The sequence below is a fragment of the Tursiops truncatus genome, chromosome 16 (assembly GCF_011762595.2).
Source record: "Tursiops truncatus isolate mTurTru1 chromosome 16, mTurTru1.mat.Y, whole genome shotgun sequence".
NCBI lineage: Eukaryota > Metazoa > Chordata > Mammalia > Artiodactyla > Delphinidae > Tursiops > Tursiops truncatus.
Window position 1 is genome coordinate 24,919,523 of NC_047049.1, and position 22,422 is coordinate 24,941,944.

Genomic DNA, 22,422 nt, shown 5'->3' on the forward strand with positions numbered 1-22,422 from the left:
GCAGTGCCACTGCTGAGCTACTCTGTCTTTAGGAAAATGTTTCCTACTCTTAAACTGAAATCTACCTCCCTGTATTTTTTTTGTTTGAACTCTTAAAAAAGTCATTTTATTGATCCTTTACCATACAAAACTTATTCAAATTACACCCATTTGAAGTGGTAAGATCACAGCTAGAAAACAGGTTACCCTGTAACAAATTTACAAAATCTACCATAAAAGCTTTTTTTTTTTTTTTACATTATATTACATATTATCTTTTTTAAACTAGCATACACACAAAACTTAACTGATTGGTAGTTTGCCTACTCCCAATTTTGGGAGAAATACTTCCTTTTGACAAAATCACATACCCGATAGGAAAAGAAATTCCCACAACTGCCAACTGCCACCCAACTCACTCTTCAAGGCATCTTCCTTCAAATCCCTCCTCTCATACACACAAGGTGTCAATGCTGAAGCTTTAAATACTGCAATTGAATTTACAGATCTACACTTATAAAAATCAACACGAGAACCGCCACCAGGACAACAAACACAAACAAAATCACTCTTAGAAAATTACAAACCAGCTAGAAAATATTCCGGCAGTGTTTACAAGTGACTTGCTATTTTTATACAAAACTGCTAGATAATGAAAATGAGTAGCCTGCGTATCAACCTAAATAAAATGATCACCACACAAATCTGTACATACAATCACACACCTATCATGTGTTGCTCTTTATACAGTTTATTTTCTAGGGCTCACTCAGTCATAACCGCCCTGTATTTATACCTACTACCCCTGGGGCTGCCTCTCAGCCCCACACTGAGGACCGCTTTCCTCAGGGAATACTCAGACTCCCCACACACCTTCCCACCTCCTCGACAATGAACACAACCAGACTCAGGATTCCAGATGTGCCCTGGCCAGCTCAAGGCACAATGTGGCCATCACACCTCCCCTGATAAGTACACTATACTTCTAGTAATGCAACCTAAAAGTATTTTAGGTTTTTTGGTTAACAAAATCCATATACTGGTAGGCAAGACAGGAGCATAGTTAAGTGCAAGGACTCTGAAGTCATCAGCTTGGGTTCAAATCCTAGCTCTGCCATTTCCTGGCCGTATGACCTTGGGCAAATAGCTCAACCCCTCTGGGACTCTCTTCTTCAGCAGTGAAATCAGCATTTACTTATTGGTATAAAATATGGACTCTAATACTCCCCTCGGAAGGGATGCTGAGAAGATGAGGTGGAATACAGTACCTAGGGCGCTTAGTAGAGTACCTGGCACATAATAATCACGAGGTTAATATGAGCCATTGTTATTGTTTTCATGCTACATGGTTCAGAAGAATATGCATGGGCTTTGGGTTTAAATGTCTGATCCAGCACTTGGCTGGTGGCCTGTGGGTAAGCAACTGTCCTCCAGCCCCCTATCCCTCACCGTGAGAACAGGGGTACACTAATACCTGCTCTGCGATGTTGTCGCAGGGATCAGAGGTAGATTGAGAAGCCCCTGGCACCTGGATACTTGATCACTTCAGTTATTACCATTTTCTCAGGTTGAGTTTATCAACCAAAGTCAGGTCCACCTGCACTCAGACAACTAACTTTTTGAACCTAGGACTTCCCATCAGTCATGACAAGCACCCAGGACAAAATCATTGACATTACTGACTAAAGACCAGGAAGGAGAAGCTACAAATGGTGATCAGAGACAAAAGAAGAGAAAGAAGGAGAAACAGTGGGCAAACAGAGAGAGAGGGGAAGGGGTAGGAAAGAGATCCTTTTGGCCTTTGTTGAAATATCACAGGAGTTAGGAGAGGAGGTACAGGAGATGCTGGGAAACAGCTAAAAATGGAATCTCTGGGGCCAGTGCCCAGCCCAAGTATGTCTTCTCTCCCATCCCCTCCACCCCTCGGGGTCAGGAGCAGCTGCAGGCCACCAGCAAGCTCCAAAATAACCATCCCATCGGTGTGCCCGGCCGCGCGGGGCCCTGAAATAGATGAAACCTGAGACGGAGGAACTGGTCAGAGCGCCCTCCGCAGAGGGGACGGCAAAGGTCACATCACCCTGATGTGAGTTCACATCAAGCTGGAGGTCAGGGAAGGGTCCAGGCCCCCGAAGCCAGGGGAGAACAACCATGGGCTGAACCTCAGCCCAGGACTGCGCCCTGGGGTACAGCTTGGAAAACCCAGAGGGCCAGCCTGTGACCCCCAAGCAGTGGGGTGGCCCCACGTTTGAAGCAACAAGTTATTTAATCCGTGCCTGGGACACACAGCTGCCCACTTGGAGGCGTTTATGATAGGGGAGGGGCGGCACAGGGCCACGGGAGAAGCTGCAAAGCTGGCTCCCCTCTTGTGTCCCATCTTTCAGGAGAGAACTTGTCAGTCTTCAGCTCCTGCCTAATCTGGTGCCTGGCGCTGGCTCTGCAGATCCCCTGGGCCCAGGCAGAAAGAGCCAGGCCCTGCAAAGGGCAGGGAGGCCTGGGCCAGGGTTTCCTCCCCTCAGGGTGGCACTCAGGGCACCCACTCATTGACCCCCTGTGTGCCCAGCCCTGGGCAGGGGTTAAAGAGAGGCAGAGCCAGGACCTGGGCCCTGGGGAGCCAGTAGCCCTTGGGAGATTTGAAGCTTGGAGGCATGAAAATATTTGAGTACAATTTTGTTACAAAATTCTTAGTGTCTCAGGTAAGACAGGACCTCAGAGGAGAATGAGGAAATCTGTTTATCTCTGCCAAGTTCTCACCCAGCCTTGGCTAGAATGCCCCTGGGGACAAGAAGCTCACCACTTCTCAAGGCCAATCTATCCTCTACTTTGACTCGCTCTGAAACAGAAGTTCTTAGCCTCAGTTGGACAGCATTATCCTAAGAGGGAGATTTATCCTAAAGAAGAGAAGGCTCAGAGGGGGCCCCAAGGAGTGGGTACAGGACACTTGGAACCATGCAAGGAAAGTTTTTCTAACAGTCACAGTTGTTCAGAGACGGCATCTCAGGAAAAACAAGATTTGACCCAGGCCCTGAAGGACAAGAGGGTCTGGATTGACAGAAGTGAGAGCCACTCGGGTGGGAAAACTGCATTAGCAAATGCCTGGGGAGAACAGTCTGAGCAAAACCAGTGAAGAGAAAGGAAAGGAGTGGAGGAAGAGGCACCAGGCGGAGGGCACCAGGGCCAGCTCCCACCCAGAGACCCACTCAGCCCCCCACACGTTGCCGGCCAGTGCGGGGTAACCAAGGCAGGGCCTGGGAACTGGAGCAGAGGCTCCTTTGAAGCAGGGCCTGCCGTCGGCCCAAGTCTTGTTTGTTTAGATTCGCACATCCGCAGCGCTGGATAATCTTTAACCACGGGTCAGCCTGCAGCCGCCCAGCCGGCTGGCAGATCTCTGCCGGCCCCTGTTTGGAAGGCGCGCCAACCCAGTTACTGTGTCCATAAACATCCTCCTGCCGGTCCGCAGCTGGCACGGAGCAGGAGAAGGAGCCAGGAGGACGGGTACATGGCTTGGATGGACGAGGGGTTTCTCCACCCTTCTGGGCAGTGCCCTGAGCCCACACCACCTCCACACTCTCCATGTAAACCCAACCACGGGAAAGCTAGGAGAAACAAACACACTTTCTGAGACTCGCGGAGGGAAGGGCAGAATGTCCCAGAATCACTCAGAGTCATAGACTCTTAGGTTTATAGAATCTTCAAGCCACAGGATCTTAGATGTATAGATTCTCAGAATCATCTGGTCTGGTGGTTCTCAAACTTTTTTTTCAAGCAGTAGAATCATTCATCCAATGGAACAGAAAACTGCTTAAAGTCTAAGAGGTGGCCACAAAGCCCTGCCATTCAGCTGCCTCAGAGATGCCTCTGTGGAATCCCAGTGCTCCAAGGAACCCAGATGGAGAACCACAGATCTTGTTCCAAGAAACAGTTTAGATCGCATGGTTTGACTTTCATCCAGACACAGGGACTTGGTTTTAAGGCTCCCTCTTCCAATGAGACGACTGGCAGGGGACTGTCTATTTTGGTGGTGTTTCTAGATATTCCTTTTTAACCGAAAAAGACAGCCCTTCCCATTTGTATAAACACTTTTACATATGTGAGCCTCACAGAATATCTGTGAGGTACACGGTGCATGTATAATTATGTCCAAATAACAGACAAGGCGGTTGAGGCACAGAGACGCTGAGAGACTTGCCCAAAGCTAGTGAATGGCCAAGTGGAGTCGATTCAGTCAGGTCTCCTGCTTCTGAAATGACAGCTTTGTCCCCAATACTACAAGGCCCCAGCTCCTCCCCTACACACACCCCACTCTGGGCCACCGGCTCTCTCCAAGATCCCCGGAACTATATCTTGGGCCAAAGAGATACTAGATGGAAACACATAAAATTGCCATTTCTGGACATTACAAACAGTCAAATATTGGCAACTACATATGGTTGCACTTTATATATATTCATTCTGGTAGAAAACTAGAGCACACTGTGAACAACAGAATCAAACAAAGCCCTCAAGAGCCTTCAGGGAACTACAGGGCAGGCAGACCTACCCTCACCACTGAAACAGGACGCTGGTCACCCACTGCCCCTCTTCGACTCTGCCGGGGCCCTGGTGGCCTATCTGTGCCCAACACACATGGCTGATCCCTGATGCCTGGAGCTCTCACAAGCTCTATTCTGGAAGACATAAGGGGGCCAAAATCCCCATCCCTCAGGGGGTATCTAGACATAATAGGGAGACCAGAGAGACTCATATTTAGAGAAGCTGGGAACTAATGCAGCCCACACTTCTGGGCTCAAGTCCCAGCTCCACCAAGCTGTGTGACCATGGACAAGTTATCAGACCTCTCTGAGCCTCTGTTTTCTTATCTGCAAAATAGGTACAGTAATAACTTTTTTATAATATAGACAAAGAGGATTTCTACTGTATTCTTAAAGAGGACAATATATGATGCAGAACTGCTGATACTGCTTAGACCCCCACTTGCTTCAGGAAGAGGAAGGGTCATGAAGAACACGGTAAGTCAGGGAAGGCTCCCTGGTGGAGGGGAGGGTTTGGTACTGGGCCTTGACATAACTGGCAGAATTTGAGGTGAGCAAAAAAGAAGCACCTGGAAGAGTCTCCGAAGCAGAAAGAACAGCAAGATTTTTTTTTTAACTAAGAAGAAATGAAGGGCTTCCCTGGTGGCGCAGTGGTTAAGAATCCACCTGCCCATGCAGGGGACACGGGTTCGAGCCCCGGTCCAGGAAGATCCCACATGCTGCAGAGCAACTAAGCCTGTGAGCCACAACTCCTGAGCCTGCGCTCTAGAGCCCACATGCCACAGCTCCTGAGCCTGCGCTCTAGAGCCCGCGAACCACAACTACTGAAGCCCGCGCGCCTAGAGCCCGTGCTCCGCAACAAGAGAAGCCACCACAATGAGAAGCCCGCACACCGCAACAAAGAGTAGCCCCCGCTCACCGCAACTAGAGAAAGCCTGCGCACAGCAATGAAGACCCAACACAGCCAAAAATAAATAAATAAATAAAATTTAAAAAAAAAAAGAAAGAAAGAAATGAAAACCATCAAAAAGGAAGAAATCACTATCAGCATCCTCAGCTCGTTCTCCATCCCAAGAGCTTGGCTCAGGCTCCTTAAGCCAATATTTGCCTCTCAGCCCCTGGCAGCCACAGCTGAAGGTAAATATTGGTTTAGCCTGGGAAGCGGAAGCCCCAGATGGCAGTGTGGCCCTTAGCCGGCCGGGATGCCTCATGCTCTGTACCACAAGCTGAGGCATGCCCGGGACAGAGACCTGACCCCAGGCCTTATCTACGGAGAGGCCCAGGCCTCTCAATGCGGAGCAGCCAGGCTGGCCCACCACCCCAGAGACTGGTGCAGCAGCAGCCTGGCCCCCAGAAAGCTACCCTGAGGGTCTCTGTACATCCTTCTCCACAGTAGGCAGGTGGGTTCTTTTACCAAGACCTAGGAGGACACCATGAGTCCTGGGGAGCCCCCTAATGGCCTCCTAACACCCTCCTGGGCTCAGCCACAGACATCTTGATGTGGCAGTAAGTCTTCTCACACTGACCTTGTGCCCACGTCAGCTGGGAGGTCTGAATCCCAGGCCCAGCCTGGCTTCTGACTAGTTGGGAGAACTTGGGTAGGCCCCTCCCCATCTCTGGGCCACATGTCCTCTTACTGAAAAACTTGACAGCAAGAAGCTGCTGGAAACTTTCTACTCTCTTGGCTCTCTCCTCTGTGATGCCTGAGCATACCCACACCAGCACACACCTGCTCTCTGCTAGTCATCCACTACCTTCCCACTTCATCCCATCCCTTGAAGGATCTGCTCCCCGACTGACCGCCAATTCCCCACCTCTGTGCCAATGCACACCCCTCCTGTCTGGCCTAAATTGTTCCTCCTCAACCAGTCCATTCTTTTCACCTCCCCTGGTTTCTGACTTGAAACTCATCTCCTACAGGAAGTCCTTCTGGATTGCTCCCCAGCTGCACCACCACCACCCCCCCCCCCCAGTTTTATTCTTCAGCCACACTTTTTTGCGGTATTGGATTTAGGTCACCTCAGAGCAGTCATATGGCATGTCCCCCAATATAAACACTCTTTAAGGAGAGGGGCTGGGTTTCCAATTCTAGTGTCTCCTCCGACCCCTGCACAGCACCTAGGCTGTGGTGGGCACAGCGGGGTGCGCAGGAACACCCTACAAATGGATTCCTGGCTCACGAGCTTTCTGCCAGGATCCACAGCTGCTCTTCCTGAACCGACACTTCTGAGAGGAGGAGGGAGACCTTGAAAACTGGGATAGGAACTTATCTCTCCAAGTACTAATCACCCCATAAAACTTGTATTTATTTAGTTGCTGGCAGGTCCTTCTTCCTGGAGGTAGGAAGCTGTTATTCTTGGAGTTACCAGCCTAGGCTTGGGCCAGGGTGCTCGGAGGGAAGAGGGTGATCTGCTGTGAACTCCAGCATAACAGCGAGCCTGGAAGGCCTGAAGCAGGTCTGCTGGGGCCATGGCACGGGCATCAGGGGGCCTAGGTGATGGTTAGGGCAGTGGGGGGCGGGGATGGGGACCCCACCTGGAGGTGTCAATCAGGGAGAGACATCAGCCCCTACCTCCACTCTGTGGCGGGATGACGGCCAATCTGTCCGTGGCCTGACTTGTGGACCTACTATGTGCCAGGGAGCCCAGTGTGGGCTGAGGAGCTCGGAGGGCTTTGGCCACAGGTTCCAGGTGGAGGCAAGAGAGGAGGGGGCAGGCCTCTGGCAGGTAATCTCTAAAGATGAGCCATGGTTTTGGGGGACAATCACCCCAGGAAAGACAGGCCCATCCTCAGAGCCCCCAAGACAGAGAGTGACTTCTTCAGAGGAGAAACTCAGCTGAGGAGGAAGATGAGGGAAAGCAGAGGAGCCGGCGGGATCTGGGTGGAGGGAGAGAGAGGCCCAGAAAGACACAGGTGCACTGACGTGGCAGGTGAGGAGAGAGGGGGAGATGAGAAGTGGGGAGGAGAGGGAGGGAAATGGACCCTGAGACTATACAGGGCAGCAGGTGTGTCCCGGGGGCAGGGGCGCGGAATGAGAGCATAGAGCAGGAGGCCCACCTCCGAAGATGACTTGGGTGCGTCTCTCCTTTCTTCACAAAAGAAATCAATTTAGGAAGAGCAAATCGGGGAGCTATTTTAACCTGCTAATTCATGTTAGGGGCCATAATCAGTGCTTTACAATGCCCAGGGATTATGGTGATTTACAGCTGTGACGGGAATCAGCTGGGCCTTGGCCTTATTGGGTATACAGAGAGGAGGCCGACAGGAAATCCAAATGCAACTGAAAATACTGCGTGAAAACCCATTTATAGTCAAAGAGGCTGGGCCAGGTCAGTGCCTGGGCTCTGCCCCAGGGTGGGGCCCTTCAAGATTACTCTCCAAGCCCCTCCCTCAGCCCCTGAGATTCGGAAGCCCCATCTCACCCAGTATGTCCCCTTCATCCTCACCCCCATCCCAACCCTCCTGGAACTTATAGGCCCAGCCTAAGCCTCCTCCACCAAGAAGCCTTCCTAGACTCCATCCTCCCACACTGACTTCAGCCTCCTCTGACTTCCTGCTTAAACCCACCGCGGCTGCTGGTGGTGGGGGGGCCGGATGGGGAGGGGGCAGGTAATGCGAAAGGTACTACTTTTGCCATCAGAACACCCAGTTCAAGTCCCAGCTCTGCCACACCCATACACGGACAGGACAGGCCTTCCATGGGCCTCAGTTTTCTCCCTGACAAATGGGGATAATAATCACTCCCTCCAGGGCCAGCTGCTGGGAGGTGAAATGAGATAACTGGATGGAAACCATCTTGGCAAATGTATGAGATCCTGTGACCACAGCGTTCAGCGATTAACTGTTGTCTCTTGGGTTATGCCCCGATCGTTCTCGAGTGTTTGCTTTGTCTCCCAGTGAGCCTGAGGCTGTCTGTGAGGGGGGCTGGGTCTACCTCGGCCACGCCCCCAACCCTTTCCTTCATCTAACGTCCATCCCACCACTCTCCCCTACCCACACCGCAAATATTCCTCAGGGTCCTGTACACACCAGGCACAAGATTCCACCCTGGAGAGGAAACTAGCTGGGTAAGACATGGATCCCTCCTTCACACAGAAAGACTTCTAACGATTACTCATTTCTTTGTTTTTACTTTCACAGTCTTTTTTCTTTTTAACTATCTTTTTACTCAAATAAAAGTGTTCTGAAAAAAAAGAGCTTCACTGTTTCTAGGCTCTGACGTCAGAAAGGACAAAAAGAAAAAACGTTTTTCCACCACCTGCATGGCAGTTTTCTCTGCAGGGATGTGGGGCAGGGATGGGAGATGGGAAGAGCAAACATTGGCTTGAGCAACGACTTGGTACCCAGGACTATGCTGGGCACTTTACTCATAGCCTCCTTAGTTGGATTTAATTTTCCTACCAACCCATTTTACAGATGGAAGATCTGAGGTTCATCCAGGATCCTCCTGGAGACACAGCCAATTTGCCAGTGGGTTGACCTGTACCCAGCCTATGTGTGCACATGCACACACACTTGCCTACACATGCTCAAGTGCAGCAAAGTGGGATTCCTGGACTGGGAGTCAGGTGACCTGGATTCCAGCCCCACCTCAGCCACCAACTCGCTGTGAGACCCAAGGAAGTCTGAGACTCTGAGGCCCCTTCCAGCCCTGGCATTTTAGGGTCTGTGTGTGCCCTTGCCAGGAAGCCTGGTACTTTAGCAGCCCTAGAATACTTTCTAATGCCCCTCCTCCTCACCTCCCACAGGATGTCTGCCCTCTCACTCCCCTGTAGTAGCCTTACTCACACTGGGGGCCCAGAAGCAGCCAGAAGAGTCTTAGCCCCCCTCGTGCCTTCTGCTGTCCCCTCCTACCCCTTTCACCCATATCCCTGCAAAAAGGACTAAGGTGGGGTTGGACCTCCTGGAAGGCTGCAGAGCCCAGGGGCCAGGGCTCACCTGGGGCTGAGCCTTGCAGCGCCTCCTAGGGCCAACGACAACTTCCCTGAGCTTGAGGCTGGCCTCCACGGGCCCAGTGAGGGAGTCTGCCTCCCAGGGTTGCTACGAGAACGGCAATAACAAAGTGCCTGGCACACAGTAAGTGCTCTGTAAACTGTAGTTATGATGATTAATATTAATTACTTCCTGGGGGTGAGGGGGTCTTTGAGGCTGCCATACATGATCATGAAGGTCGCACATGGCTCAAAGGCACAACCTGAGGGACCACAGAGGGCAGAAATCTCGCCAGGCTCCACTTGCCACAGCTGTGGGCCTGGAAGAATGGATGCTCTGCAGTTCACATCAAGGCTCCTAGAGCTGTCCCAGTGCCCAGTCAGCCCCAGGGCTGCTACCAGTGGGGGAGGGAGCCCCATGCCTGATAGAACCAAGTCAAGTCAGACCACAGCACCAGAAGTGTGCCCTGCACCTAAGGGGCCAGAGGGAGTGGGCACTCACCAAGTAGCTGGACGCCCCGCGTGAGGCCGTAGACGTCCACCAGGGCCCAGAGCGGGTCGGCTGTACGGACCCCATTGAAGAAGAGCATGGCGGCCGAGTCGTTGATGCGGTAGAAAACACGGCCCTTCTTGTCCACCCAGAAGGCGATGATGTTGCCCTCGTTGGCAAACTCCTCGGGCAGCGCCTTGGCCCAGAAGCCGCTCTGGGACACCAGGTCGGGGCAGGCGTACTTGGGCAGTGAGTCAGGGTGGATACGGGATGGGTCCTTGCTCGTGAAGCCTAGCCGCAGCGCCCCGCTCCAGCAGCACTGCTTCTTGGTGATCTGGGCGGCAGGGGGTTGGCCTCAGACACACCGTCAGTGAGCCCAAGGGGAAAGGGCTGTGCCCTTCTCTGCAGACCACCCCCAGACAGACTCCTATGGGGAGTCACACCGCCCAGCTCACCCGCTATTTGGGCTCCTCTCCCTCCCCCAGGAGCCCCCACCAGTCGAGTGAGAGCTAGTTCTCACCTCCCACCATCATCTCCCATCACCTCCCCATGGCCACTCCCCTCTCCCGTTCCTTCTCCGTCATGCAGGGAAGGTTGAGAAAGGAGTAAGGAGGAGGAGAGAGAAAGAGGAGGGATGAAGAAGGGTAGAAGTGCGGTAGGGAGGAAAGAGAAGGGGCAGGGGGTAGTGATGGCTGTTAGCAGAAGGCGGTGCCTGGCAGGAACGTCCAGAGGCCCCAGGGGGACGCAGTGACGGGAACAGGGAGGGAGGCCCCACCTTCAGCCTGACTTGCTCATAGATGAGGACCGGGCGGTTACTGAAGGTGATGGCATTGCAGAAGCTGGCCTGCCTCTTGACGGCCTTGTGGCTGAGGTCCATGAGGATCTGGGAGCCCTTGGTATGTGGGTGGAAGAGCAGTGGCGTGGCCGGGAGTCCCCCACCAGGCAGCACCGGTGGGCAGTACTTCTGCTTGTGGTGGCATCGGTGAGAGGTGACAGGGAAGGGGCCCCCGATGGAGTCTGCAAAGGAACAAGCCACAGCGTCAGAGAATTTGACAGTCCAAGAGCTGGACCAGGGTCCCCTAGGGAAGGGGAGAGGGCTGGGGCATAAGCAGAAGTCACCACTGCCCAGGATTTCCACCATCTTTGCCCCTTAGCACCACTGCCACTTTTTGCCACCTTCCTTCTCCTGCTACCATCTACTGCTATTTCCCACTTCACCACCTACCACCATTTATTACCCATCACCATCCACTCCCACCCTTCACCCGTCTCCCCCCACCATCTGCCCCCACCCTTCACTCATCACCTCCCACCACCACCTACTCCCACCCTTCACCCATCACCTCCCACCACCATCTACTCCCACCCTTCACCCGTCACCTCCTACCATCTGCCCCCACCCTTCACTCATCACCTCCCACCACCACCTACTCCCACCCTTCACCCGTCACCTCCCACCACCATCTACTCCCACCCTTCACTCGTCACCTCCCACCATCTGCCCCCACCCTTCACTCATCACCGCCCACCACCATCTACTCCCACCCTTCACCCGTCTCCCCCCACCATCTGCCCCCACCCTTCACTCATCACCTCCCACCACCGTCCGCCCCACCCTTCACCCGTCACCTTCCACCACCACCATCTACCCCCATCTGTCACAGACCACCAACAACTACCATCTACTGCTCCTCACCAGTATTTACCACCATTTACTTTCCGCCCTCTAGCATTGTGACAAGCCACCATTTACAACCAACATCCAACACTATTCACTGTCACTCACTACCACCACCATGTATTTTACTCAACAAGTATTCATTATGTATCTACTGAATACCAAGCCCTGTCCTAGGCACTGAAGATAAGGCATGAAACATACATGGATCCTGTCCTCAAGCAGCCAACAGTCCAGGAAGGGAGATAAGATAGGGACAGAAACTGCAATACAAATGGCAGACAGTAACATGCACCAAAAGGTAGGTCACTTCCCAGGAAGGCCTCCTGGAGGAGGGGAGGAGGAGAAGGCTTTGGAGCTGGACTGACAAGGCTAGGCTGCAGTGAACACTTGACCATGGCGCTGGCACTGCAGACCAGGAAGGTGGGTGAGGCAGCCTCTGCAGCGTCAGCCCCAGGAGCATGCCCATCTCCTCCCTCCTCCGGGACCACCTCCCTCCTCCCTCCTCCCTCCTCCCCAGGCTGCCTTCCTGCTTTACACTGCCCATGCCCACAACATCTTGAACACAGGCTGGCCTTTTCGCCCAGGCTTCCTAGGAACTCGGATCTGCTTCAAGAACCCCTAGCCAGGGAGGCACTGTGCTTTCTTCCATAAGCAGGGCTTGGTTCATAAGGCACTTTACAAACATGTGAGGTTGGCATCCAGGAGGCAGGGCAGAGAGAGGAAAGAACATGGGATGTGGTGCCAGGTGGCTTGTGTCTGTCACTAACTGGCCATGTGACCTTGGGGAAGTCACTTCCCCTCCGGCACAATAAGTGGCCTCCACTCCGTGACTCTAAGCCAGGCATCAGCAGCATTGGTAGCATTAATGCACAGCCTTGGCAGCTGGGGGCTCGGGGTGGGGGGGTTCATTTCTTCCCCAAGATCTGTGTCTCATCCATCAGGAAGGGCAGCTCCTGCCCATCCGGTCATCTTGAGAAGAGACACAGAGGATGGGGAAGATGGGGTGGGGACGTAGAAAGCCGCAGAATGTGACTGAGGCCATCTGGGATGTTTCAAATTTTGGTCCCTCCAAGGCAAGAATTTAATAATACAGAAAGCCTGGTTAGCCCAGAGGCCTTCCCCACCCTAAATAGGGGGGAGGGGTTTCCAGGAAGGGGATGGAAGACAGGCAGAGAGGAGAGAAGGAGGGGAGAATCCCAGGAGGCGGGAAGGCCAGACTTTGGTCCAGTATTTGCACTGGTTTGCAACACTTTGCACCTTTGCTTCCTCCTTCCCAAAGGGCCCCAGACACCAGCATCCACAGTCCAGAGCCAGCCAGATACCCTGAGCATCAGCCTCCTGGCCTCTCTGGAGTTGCTTCCTGCATGCCAGGCCCACGAGTTGAGGGTGGCACAAGGCGCGGCTCACCTTGCTCTCACGAAGGAACCAAGAATGGTGCTCAAGGGCTTTGAAAGCCACCAAGCAGTGAAGGCTGGAATTGCTCAAAGGAGACCCAGACAGTCTAGGAAGGCCACCCAAAGAAGCTGATTGACCCCTGAATAGCACAGAGCAGGGGAGGTCATTCCATGGAAGAGGACAGTTGAGAGCAACGTGTGGCACTGGATATAGGTGCCCCACCTAGAAGAGGTACCCCCTGGGCTCAGGGCAGTCTCTTGCAAGAATTAAAGGGTATTCTTGCAAGAATTAAAGAGATGCTGTATTTAAAACGAATCTAGTAAGTAGCTGCTATAATAATAGTTATTAATAATTCTATTATTAATAATAGTTGCTAATAATTATATTATTGTTGTTGCAATTGACATCAATCTGTACTCTCCTACGCCTTTGCTCAAGCTATTTCCCCTGCCCTGCATATCTTCTCTCCCTGCCCCACCCACACCTCTCCAAATCCCACCCATCTTTCAAGGCCCAGCTGGATCCCACTATGTTCTGAGCCTGTGGACCTGAATACCAGTGCTGACACGATCATTGGCATCTCCAATGAGGGAGGCTTACCTCACTTTCTGGACAGTACAAGACAGGGCAAAGAGCACGAGCCCTGGAGGCAGGAGACCGTGGTTTCAAAACCCGGCCATGCCACAGACTTGCTGTGTGACTCTGCGCAAGGTGCTTCACCTCTCTGGACCTTAATTTTTTTCTTTGTAAAACAGGGTCATCATAGCTGCCCTGCCCACCTCTCCAGGCCATTGTGAGAACCCAGTGAGTTCACAGGTGTGAAAGAATGTTTCAGACTTTAACACCTGATTCCAACATAAGCCTAAGGTCTTATTATTTCTTATAAAAGCAACAACCACCACCACAGGAAATGATCTGTTCATTTACGCCCAGTGGGAGGCCAGACACTTCTATTTTAATTTATCCCAGACGCCCTAATCCCAGATTGCCAGGGTGGTCCTGACTTGGGGCTAGTTTACACACAGTCACTGAACAGGGCTCCCTCTGGGGGAAAAGCTTGGGAGATTCGGGAGAGCAGGTGGGGGAGGGCCCTGAGTGAGATGAAAGTAAAACTACACAGATGTGAATTTCTCTGGGTTCCCCCTCAAGGGGCCCACCTCCCTTACCTGCCTCTAGCCTCAAGGGCTGGCCCAAGCCCCTTTCTCTGCTGGGAACCATTCCTTCCTCCTTCCCACCTATAAACCTGCCTTTCTCTCACTCTTCCTTCAGACCTTGATTTTAAAGCCCCCTTTCTCCCAGAAGTCTCTCTGATCCCCAGACCAAGTCCAAGGATCCCATATGCCCCTAAGAGAGCATCCATCACCCCAGCAGCCTTTCTCAACTCTGGATCCTCCACAGAATTAAGCCCAAATGCCTTGAAGCACCCACTATATGTAATGCACTGACTTGTCTTCTTCACACCCAGGATGGTTCTGGGCATGTGCCATCCTTGGTAGAGGTCGAGTCACTCAGACCATTTTCTGTGCTCTGTGGTGCAGCTCTCTGGCTAGGAACGGCTTCAGGGTTATTTGCGTGTCTCCCTGATGGGCTGTGAGCCCCCCGAGGGCAGAGACCATTGTCTTTTTTTTTTTTTTTTACTGCTGTTTCCCCAGGGCCTAGCTCAGAGCACACAGCAGGTGCTCAATAAAAGCCACCGACTGAACTGCTACTGTTCAGTTCTTCAATCCACCGATAACTGGCAAGTGTCCAAGGAGCACCTACGTGGTGCCTTGCCCTTTCTGGTGTCCTGTGGAGAAATCAGAGAAAGAGGAGACCAAAGGGACAGCTTCCTTCACTGCCCAGCACCAAGATTCCACACTCCATGTCTGACTACAGCCCTGCCTGCTCCAGAACCTTCCAGCACTCCCCACTTGCCTGCAGGAAGGAGAAAAATCGCGAGTTTTTTTTTTTTCCTGTATCAGGCACCTGATTCCTTTCTTGTACAACCTTGTCTCATTCTCCCAAGCCCTGAAAGTTAGGGATCTGTGGGAAGCAGCCTCGAAGATGCCCCAGTGATCCCCACCTCCACCTCCTAGCAGTCCCCTGTAATCCTGTAAGCCCATTTGTAATCCTCTCCCCTGGGGTGTGGAGTGGACCTAGAAATTAGCTTCTAACAGCTGAAGTAATGGGACGGGACTCCCAAGACTGGGTTATAAAAAACCTTTGGCCTGGGCTTCCCTGGTGGCACAATGGTTAAGAATCCTCCTGCCAATGCAGGGGACATGGGTTCGATCCCTGGTCCAGGAAGATCCCACATGCCGCGGAGCAACTAAGCCCGTGTGCCACAACTACTGAGCCTGAGCTCTAGAGCCCAAGAGCCACAACTACTGAGCCCATGTGCCACAACTACTGAAGCCCACGCACCTAGAGCCCGTGCTTCACAACAAGAGAAGCCACGACAATGAGAAGCCCACACACTGCGATGAAGAGGAGCCCCAGCTCGCCGCAACTAGAGAAAGCCCGTGCACAGCAATGAAGACCCAACACAAACAAAAATAAATAAAATTAGTTAATTAATTAAAAAAAAAAAACCTTTGGCCTCTCTCTTGGTTACTTTCTCTTACCGCTCTCGGGTCGCTCCCTCTGGGGAAGCCAGCCATGTAAGGTAGCCCTGTGGAGAGGCCCATGGGGGAGGGACCAGGGACCACCAGTCACCATGTGAGTAAGCCTGGATGTGGCTCCGCCTCCAGGCAAGCCTTCAGATGAGCCTGCAGCCCCAGCCAACAACGTGACCGTAACTTCACAAGGGACATTAAGCTGGAGGCACCTAACTAAACCGTGTCAAGATTCCTGACCCACAGAAAATGTGAGATAATTAAATGTTTGTTTGCTGTTTTAAGCCACTAACTTTTGGGGTATTTTGTTATGCAGCAGTACAGATCACTTAGTTCCATCTTATAGATAAGGACACAGAGGCTCTGAGAGGTAATAACTTGCCCAGGGTCACACAGTTAGTAAGTGGTGGAGCTGGGCTCTGAACTCAGATCTGTCTGGCTGTGCAGCCATCCTCACTGGGCCACAGCTAGCTGGCCAGCATGCTCGGTCCCCTCTGCCCTACATGAACGCTCCACTCCACCCTGGTCAGTTTCTCCATGACCTCTGCAGCCCCCAAGAATATGCCTTTGTCATTTAGGGTTAGGGGCCACGTTAGCACCCAGTCATCTGCCCCAGAGAGCTCGGCTACGCGTACAGCAGGTCCTGCTGGTCCCTGGAAGACCGAATGAATCCACAGTGACGAGGTGGGCAAAGGAGAGTGGCAGGGAGTGGGCAGGAGAGGCACCCTCACGGCCAAGCTAATCTCCACATGGAGCCTCCTGCTCTCACTCACTCCACGGCATCCCAGGCTCTGACGTTTCCAGCAACCAGATGTGCATAGAGGTGCGTCTCCCAATATCTTCACTTCAGGGAGGGAACCAGCCCTCCTCCTACTCCTCCCCTATCCCACCCCAAGATTCCAGATGATAACCATTCTGAGTTCGCCTCCTGGTCCCTGTCTTCCCAGCGCCCCCCACCCCCCAAAGCCCCCAAGCCAGGCCTGAGAGAATGAGGGGGAGCATGGCTCAGTCACATAAACCCACACACCACGCAGACCATCACCCTCAGTTCCCCTGACACAAATCCACACTCACTCGCGTGCACATGTGTGCACATACACACAGTGGGCGTGCGCCTAATGTGGACACAGCACCCAGGGAACGCTCTGTCCCGGGGGCCTGCCAGGGCTGGAGGAGACAGAAGATGCAGTCTTGGTCCTTAAAGGCAGACAGGCGCTTGTCTGTACACACTTACGAGCACACACGGGCCTGGAGGAACCTTCGGGGAAACCTTCACATCCGTTTACAGAGTGCTTGCTGTGTACCAGACAGGCTGCCCTTTATGCCAGTTAGCTCACTTACTCTTTCTACAGCCCTTCCAGGTAAACCCTCCCACCCCCAATTTATGAAAGTGGACACTGAGACTCAGACAAATAAAGGCACTGACCCCAAGTTACACAGCCAGTAAGAGCAGAACAGGATTCAAATTCTCACCAAGAACACGTGTCCCACTCCCTCTCCAGCCCTACCTGGCCTGTCACCCAGCTCAGGGCTCACATCTTCCACCCCATCGGCCCCCCCCAGGCCACCTGCAGCTCCAACTGCGATGTGGTCCAGCAGCCCGGGGCCCGTGCCCCACACTCTTCCCTCTTACTCAGTGACCAAGCATCTGCTGGGTGCCACTGGGTGCCAGACACTGGGCTGGGTGAAGAGAACACAGATGGATCAACCTGATTCCTCCCTCCCCACCGCCTCTGGAGCCTACAGGCACAAGTGGGGTGTGTGTGTGTGTGTGTGTGTGTGTGTCACGTATGTTCAAGACACACCTGCCAGGCTCTGGGGAGCTCACCTTGGCCTAAAACTCCAGAGCTGCTGCCGGGAGAGAGGAGGCTCCTTCTGTGCTAATCCCAGATCTCCCAAGTCCATGGGATGGCCTGTCCCCTGCTGCCTGAGTGAGAATTAGGAACCCAAGGAGGGGAAGCAGGGAGTTAGCTGCCGAAGGGATGAGGTCTGGATTCCCTCTGAGCCGCTAACTATGCAACCTCAGTCAGCCATTTCCCTTTCCGAGCCACAGCATCCCCTTCTGTAAAAGGACAGTGGGAACCAATCTCTCAGGTCCCTACACCCCAGCAACTAGGATTTGCGGGTCCAGAGACCTGGGGGTGACATGTATGTCTGGGCGCATGTGTGTGTGTCATCCGCATATCAGCCCCTCAGCAACGGGCCCATCCCTTGCCCTGAGGCGGGGGGGAGGAGCCTTAAAGAAAGTAAAGGAGGAGGGCAGGGAAGAGGAGGGGAGGGTTGGGAAGGAGAGGGGAGGGGGGCTTCCCAGGATCGGGGCTGCCTCGCTCTGTGCTCTCCCCACCCCCATCCTGCCCTAAAGACGGGGAGCAGCTCTGGAAATCTGCCTGATGAAAAAGATCAAGCATGTAACTGCTGAAACCATTTTCCAAATGAGAATTCATCTCTCCCAAGGGTCCCCTGCCAGGCTGGTCCCAGAGGAGCCGGACTCCTCACCACCAGCGCACCCGCGCGCACACACACACACACACACACACACACACACACACACACACACGACTCGCGCAGAAACACTGACCTCTACAGAATAACAGTCTCACAAATGTGAAACTGTGTGGCTGCTCACACATGGAAACGCAGACACAAAATATTCAGTCTCTTAAATATGGCACAGATAGGGACACATTATGTGGGTATACACGGAAAAAGACCTAAAACCCGGATACACACGATCTGCAGTCACCAGAAACAGAAACAGCCAGGACACGCCCACAAACGCACAACTAGATACGCCCACACAACCCCTCACCTCTCACTGTAACCCGGCAACCCAAAATTTTCAGCTCGAGCCAAATCAGACCCCCAAGGCGCACGTGAAAATACCAGCAGGAGCCATGTAACTATGTCCTCAGGAGTCAGGCTGCTGAGAGCACCCCTAGGAAGGAGTGAACCCCCTGCACCTCCCACTCCCCACAACTCCCCTCCCAGAAGGGGGTGAAACCAAAGCCACCAGGGCAGCCAGTGGACAGGTGTGGGGACACGTAGGTACGGACACGGGTGAGGACATGTGTGGACACGCAGGCAGGGTCCTGGCTAAGGGGCCATGCGGGCACAGGCAAACACCCCCTCGCCCCAACTCCCAACTCCCATCGCCTGTTAGTGTTGATGGCGGGCTGAGGCCGGGGCCGGGGCCAGGGCCAGCTTACAGGGGACCCAGGCTGAGGAAGGTGGTCCAGGTAAGCGGTCGGAGGCCAAGGCAGATGGGGCATTTGATTAGCACTCACCCAATGGCCCAACTCCTGGAGTTCTCAGTGCACCCCAGGCTATCCTCCTGTCCCCGTCGGGAGAGGAAGGAATAGGACCCTGGCCTCAGAATGCCTCTCCGCTTTAGCTTTCCCCTGTGTTAAGTCCTTATTCACATGGTCTCCTGTACTCCTCACAATACTCCTATGAGGATGCTACTATCATTAGCCCCATTGACAGATGAGAAAACCAGGCTCAGGGAGACACTTGCCCTTGCTACCACCCATGTGTATCTACTCCAGAGCATGAGCTCTTGACGGCCACAGGCCATCTCGGGTAGCCTTGGGGTCCTCAATCCCCTCTGAACCCTGCATTCTAAGGCAGCTGGAGGATGGTGTGCTGCATCCTGAGCCTGTTCTGAGGGCCTCTCTGTCCTTCCCAGGCCACTGGCCTGCCCAAGTCTGACTCCAGTGGAAAATGTCAGTCGGCTCCAGACCCTCTGCCAGCAGGCTCCACTGGAGCCAATGAGCCCAGAGAGGTGCCCCCACCCCAGGTCAGCCCAGCCTGAGGCTCAGGCCAAGGCCCAGGCCACGGGCACTGCCTCTGGCCAGCTCCGGATTATGTGTCTTCCAGGGCCTTCCATCTGTCACTTGGCCCTCTGGGCCCAGGATAAAATTCATTGCCTTTTAAGAGAGACAATGATTTGCTTTTCCCATGTCTCCTTCCCTGTCTTTTTCTTTTTTAATCAGAAATTACTCTTTCAAAGTCCAGGGCCTGGAAAGGGGAAGTCACCTGGTCACCAGTCCTGGCCACAGCTCCCCATTCACTCCTGCCACCACCCTTCTTCCTTCCCGGCCCTTTCCCGGTTCCCACTGAACCCAGCACGGAGACTGCCCCACCTCCTAATGCCTTGCCCGAGGAGGGGAGGAGGGCACACAGTGGAGTGTGGCAGGGACCCCCCAGGGTCAGCCCACACCGTCCTGGTGCCAGCCAGTTTGCACAGGAACCCCAACTACGGGGGCCCAGCGATGACAAAACAAGTCCCTGGGAAGGCCTTCCCTTCTGGGTCTGGTGCCACATCGGCCATGTTCCTCCCAAGACCACAGTACTGGGGCCAGGCAGATGAGGGGACGGGAGCAGGGGCAAGCAGGGGCCACCCAGCGCTCCTTCCTTTCACCACCTCAGCTGCCTGCCTGTCGGTCTGTCTGAGCACAGATGTGAACCCCAGGACTCAGAAGCACACGCTTTGAGAACTGAGGTCAGGCAATGTGGTTTGCACCCCTGTGTGCTTAGGCACAAGCCAGCACAGGTACCTACCCACAGACACCTCCAATGCACACTCATGAACGCAGACAGACACACACACACACACACACTTACATATTCGCGTGTACCCACACATCTCTCCATGGCTCCATCATGGAGCACAGCACTGACCTCCATGGCCCGCATCCCAGAACCCAGAAACAGGTCCCCCCAGCTGTCTGACTGTGGTTTGCCTCAGTGCTAGGAGGGGGCAGTATGGACACTGGGACCTCACATCCCCCCTGGATGCCGATCAGCGCCCTGGGGAGGTAAGAGGACAAGGAGACTTTGTGGGGAGACTCAGCTGTCTGACCTCCTGCTGTCTGCCACGGAAGGACCTCTCTTCCTGCTTGTCCCAGCCCCCCTTGCCTTCCCCCCGACCCCAGTACCTGTCACCCAAAGGCACCCCCTCCCACAGCCCCGGAGCCCACCAAGGAGTGAAGAGGCAGGCGGAATGGCCATGCCCTCAGCCCCAGTGCCCTTCGGCCCCAGCCTCCCCAGGTGGTCCCCAGGCTGTGGATGGGCAAACCCTCAGGCATCAGCTAGGGTCCTACCGTGAAAGGTGCTCCGGGTGATCTGTCCCCCCATCGTGGGCAGCGGGTAGCACGGCCACCTCCGTTTGGCTGGCTGGCCTCGTCACCGAGACGCCCTGGCGGCCAGCTCCCCTCCTCCTGCCCACCCCCCTCCTCCGTGGCCAGCAGCAGCCGGCATGGCAGGGCCGAGCCTGCCCCTCCCGCACGCAGCCCGCCGCCGCCCGCAAGGCCGGCCACACATGCACACACGCCCCTCTGGCCCCCGCTCACGGCTGCCTCCCAGCTCCCACCCACTCCCGGAGCCTCCCCACCTCCCTGCGCTGATCTGTCATGTTTATTTACATAAGGAGGAGGAGACTGGAGGCTTCCTGAAATAGCCGAGCTCCAGAAAGCACTGGAGATGCCCCAGCCAGAGCAGGCAGACACACACGGACACACACACACAGACTCACACACGCACATTTCCTATCACACACCTCATCACACACACACACATGCACACAACCTCACCATTCACCCAGGCTACAGTCATTCACATGCCATTATGCACCTGCTACACGCAGACGCTGGGGGAGATGACAGGATGCCATGGTAAGCAAGACAGACCTTGTCTCTACCCTCAAGGTGCTTACAATCTGGCTCGTGCAGCTTAATAACAAAGAGCTGACATCACTCCTATCTTCTTCCAGGCTCCACTGCAAGTGCTTTACGAGTATTAACCCCTTTGGTCCTCACAGGCTGAAATGATGAGGTCAGCATATGGTTATTATCAATAGGTACCATTATTATTACTATCTGAGAAATGAGATGAGAAAACTGAGACGAAGAGGTTACCTACCTAGAAGGTGGCAGGGCTGGGCTGCAAACCCAGGCAGTCTGGTACTGGAATCTACACTTTTACCTCCACACTAAACCATTCCTTTAATCACAGACGTACAAAACACACACCAATATACACAGACCGCACTACCCGTCTATACTACATCACAGCTATATGCACAAACACAGACTGATGAGCACTTGAAAGCATTCACCACTGTGCACACAGCCACCTGTTGCCCACCAGCACACACACCTACACATCCACACCTCACAGTGCACACCCACAGCACACGCTCGCTCCCACAGACTCACAAAGCCTCTGGAGAAATCCTGAGGTGCAGAACCTGGCACCTCACACTCGGCGGAGGGAGAGGTGCAGAGAGGGCAGAGGGCGGCGGGACGGCAGACCCCTCTAGCCCCAGGCAAGCATGCTGGGACCCCAAGGCATCACCAAGAGCGCGGCCGCCACGTACTGAGCGCTCAGCGTGCAGCACGCACTGCGTGCACTGTCTGATGTTTATTCCAGGTGGCAGGGGCTTCTGTTATGTCCATTTTACAGAAAAGAAAGTGGAGGTCCTGAGACGCTCAGGTTACCCAGCAGGTCAGAGGCATAGCCAGGACTCAAGCAGACAATCTCCCAGACATCACCCATCAGAGGCTCTCCCAGGAGAACAGGACAGCTCCCTCCTCCCAGGCCCTGGCTCAGCCCCAGCTCCTGTCCCCGGGGCCAGGGATCTAGTTTCCCAAGGAAAGATCTGGGTGGGACAAGATGAATTTGGAGAGATGGGCAAGAACCAGAAAATAAGAATCTTGTAGGCCATGGTAGGAATCTTAGATCTTGTCTAAGTGCAATAGAAGTAACTAATGAGAAAAGAGGAGAGTGATATATGTTTTTTTTTAAAAAATCAGTCTTAGTTCTT

At 53.8% G+C, this 22,422-nt stretch overlaps 1 protein-coding gene across 4 annotated transcripts in view; it reads right to left on the reverse strand.

Moving 5' to 3' along the window:
- The window catches only part of NEURL1 (neuralized E3 ubiquitin protein ligase 1), a 78,047-nt gene that overhangs the window by 10,597 nt on the left and 45,028 nt on the right, over positions 1 to 22,422 (reverse strand). For 3 of the 4 annotated variants that reach the window (XM_033842087.2, XM_073793993.1, XM_073793994.1), the window contains 2 exons: positions 10,705 to 10,946; positions 9,942 to 10,263 (listed from right to left, as the gene is read on the reverse strand). In XM_033842087.2, the coding sequence (XP_033697978.1) occupies positions 9,942 to 10,263; positions 10,705 to 10,946 (564 nt within the window). Of the gene's footprint in view, positions 1 to 9,941; positions 10,264 to 10,704; positions 10,947 to 20,701; positions 20,877 to 22,422 lie in introns of those variants that run through there. The other variant, XM_033842086.2, reaches the window with a different exon arrangement.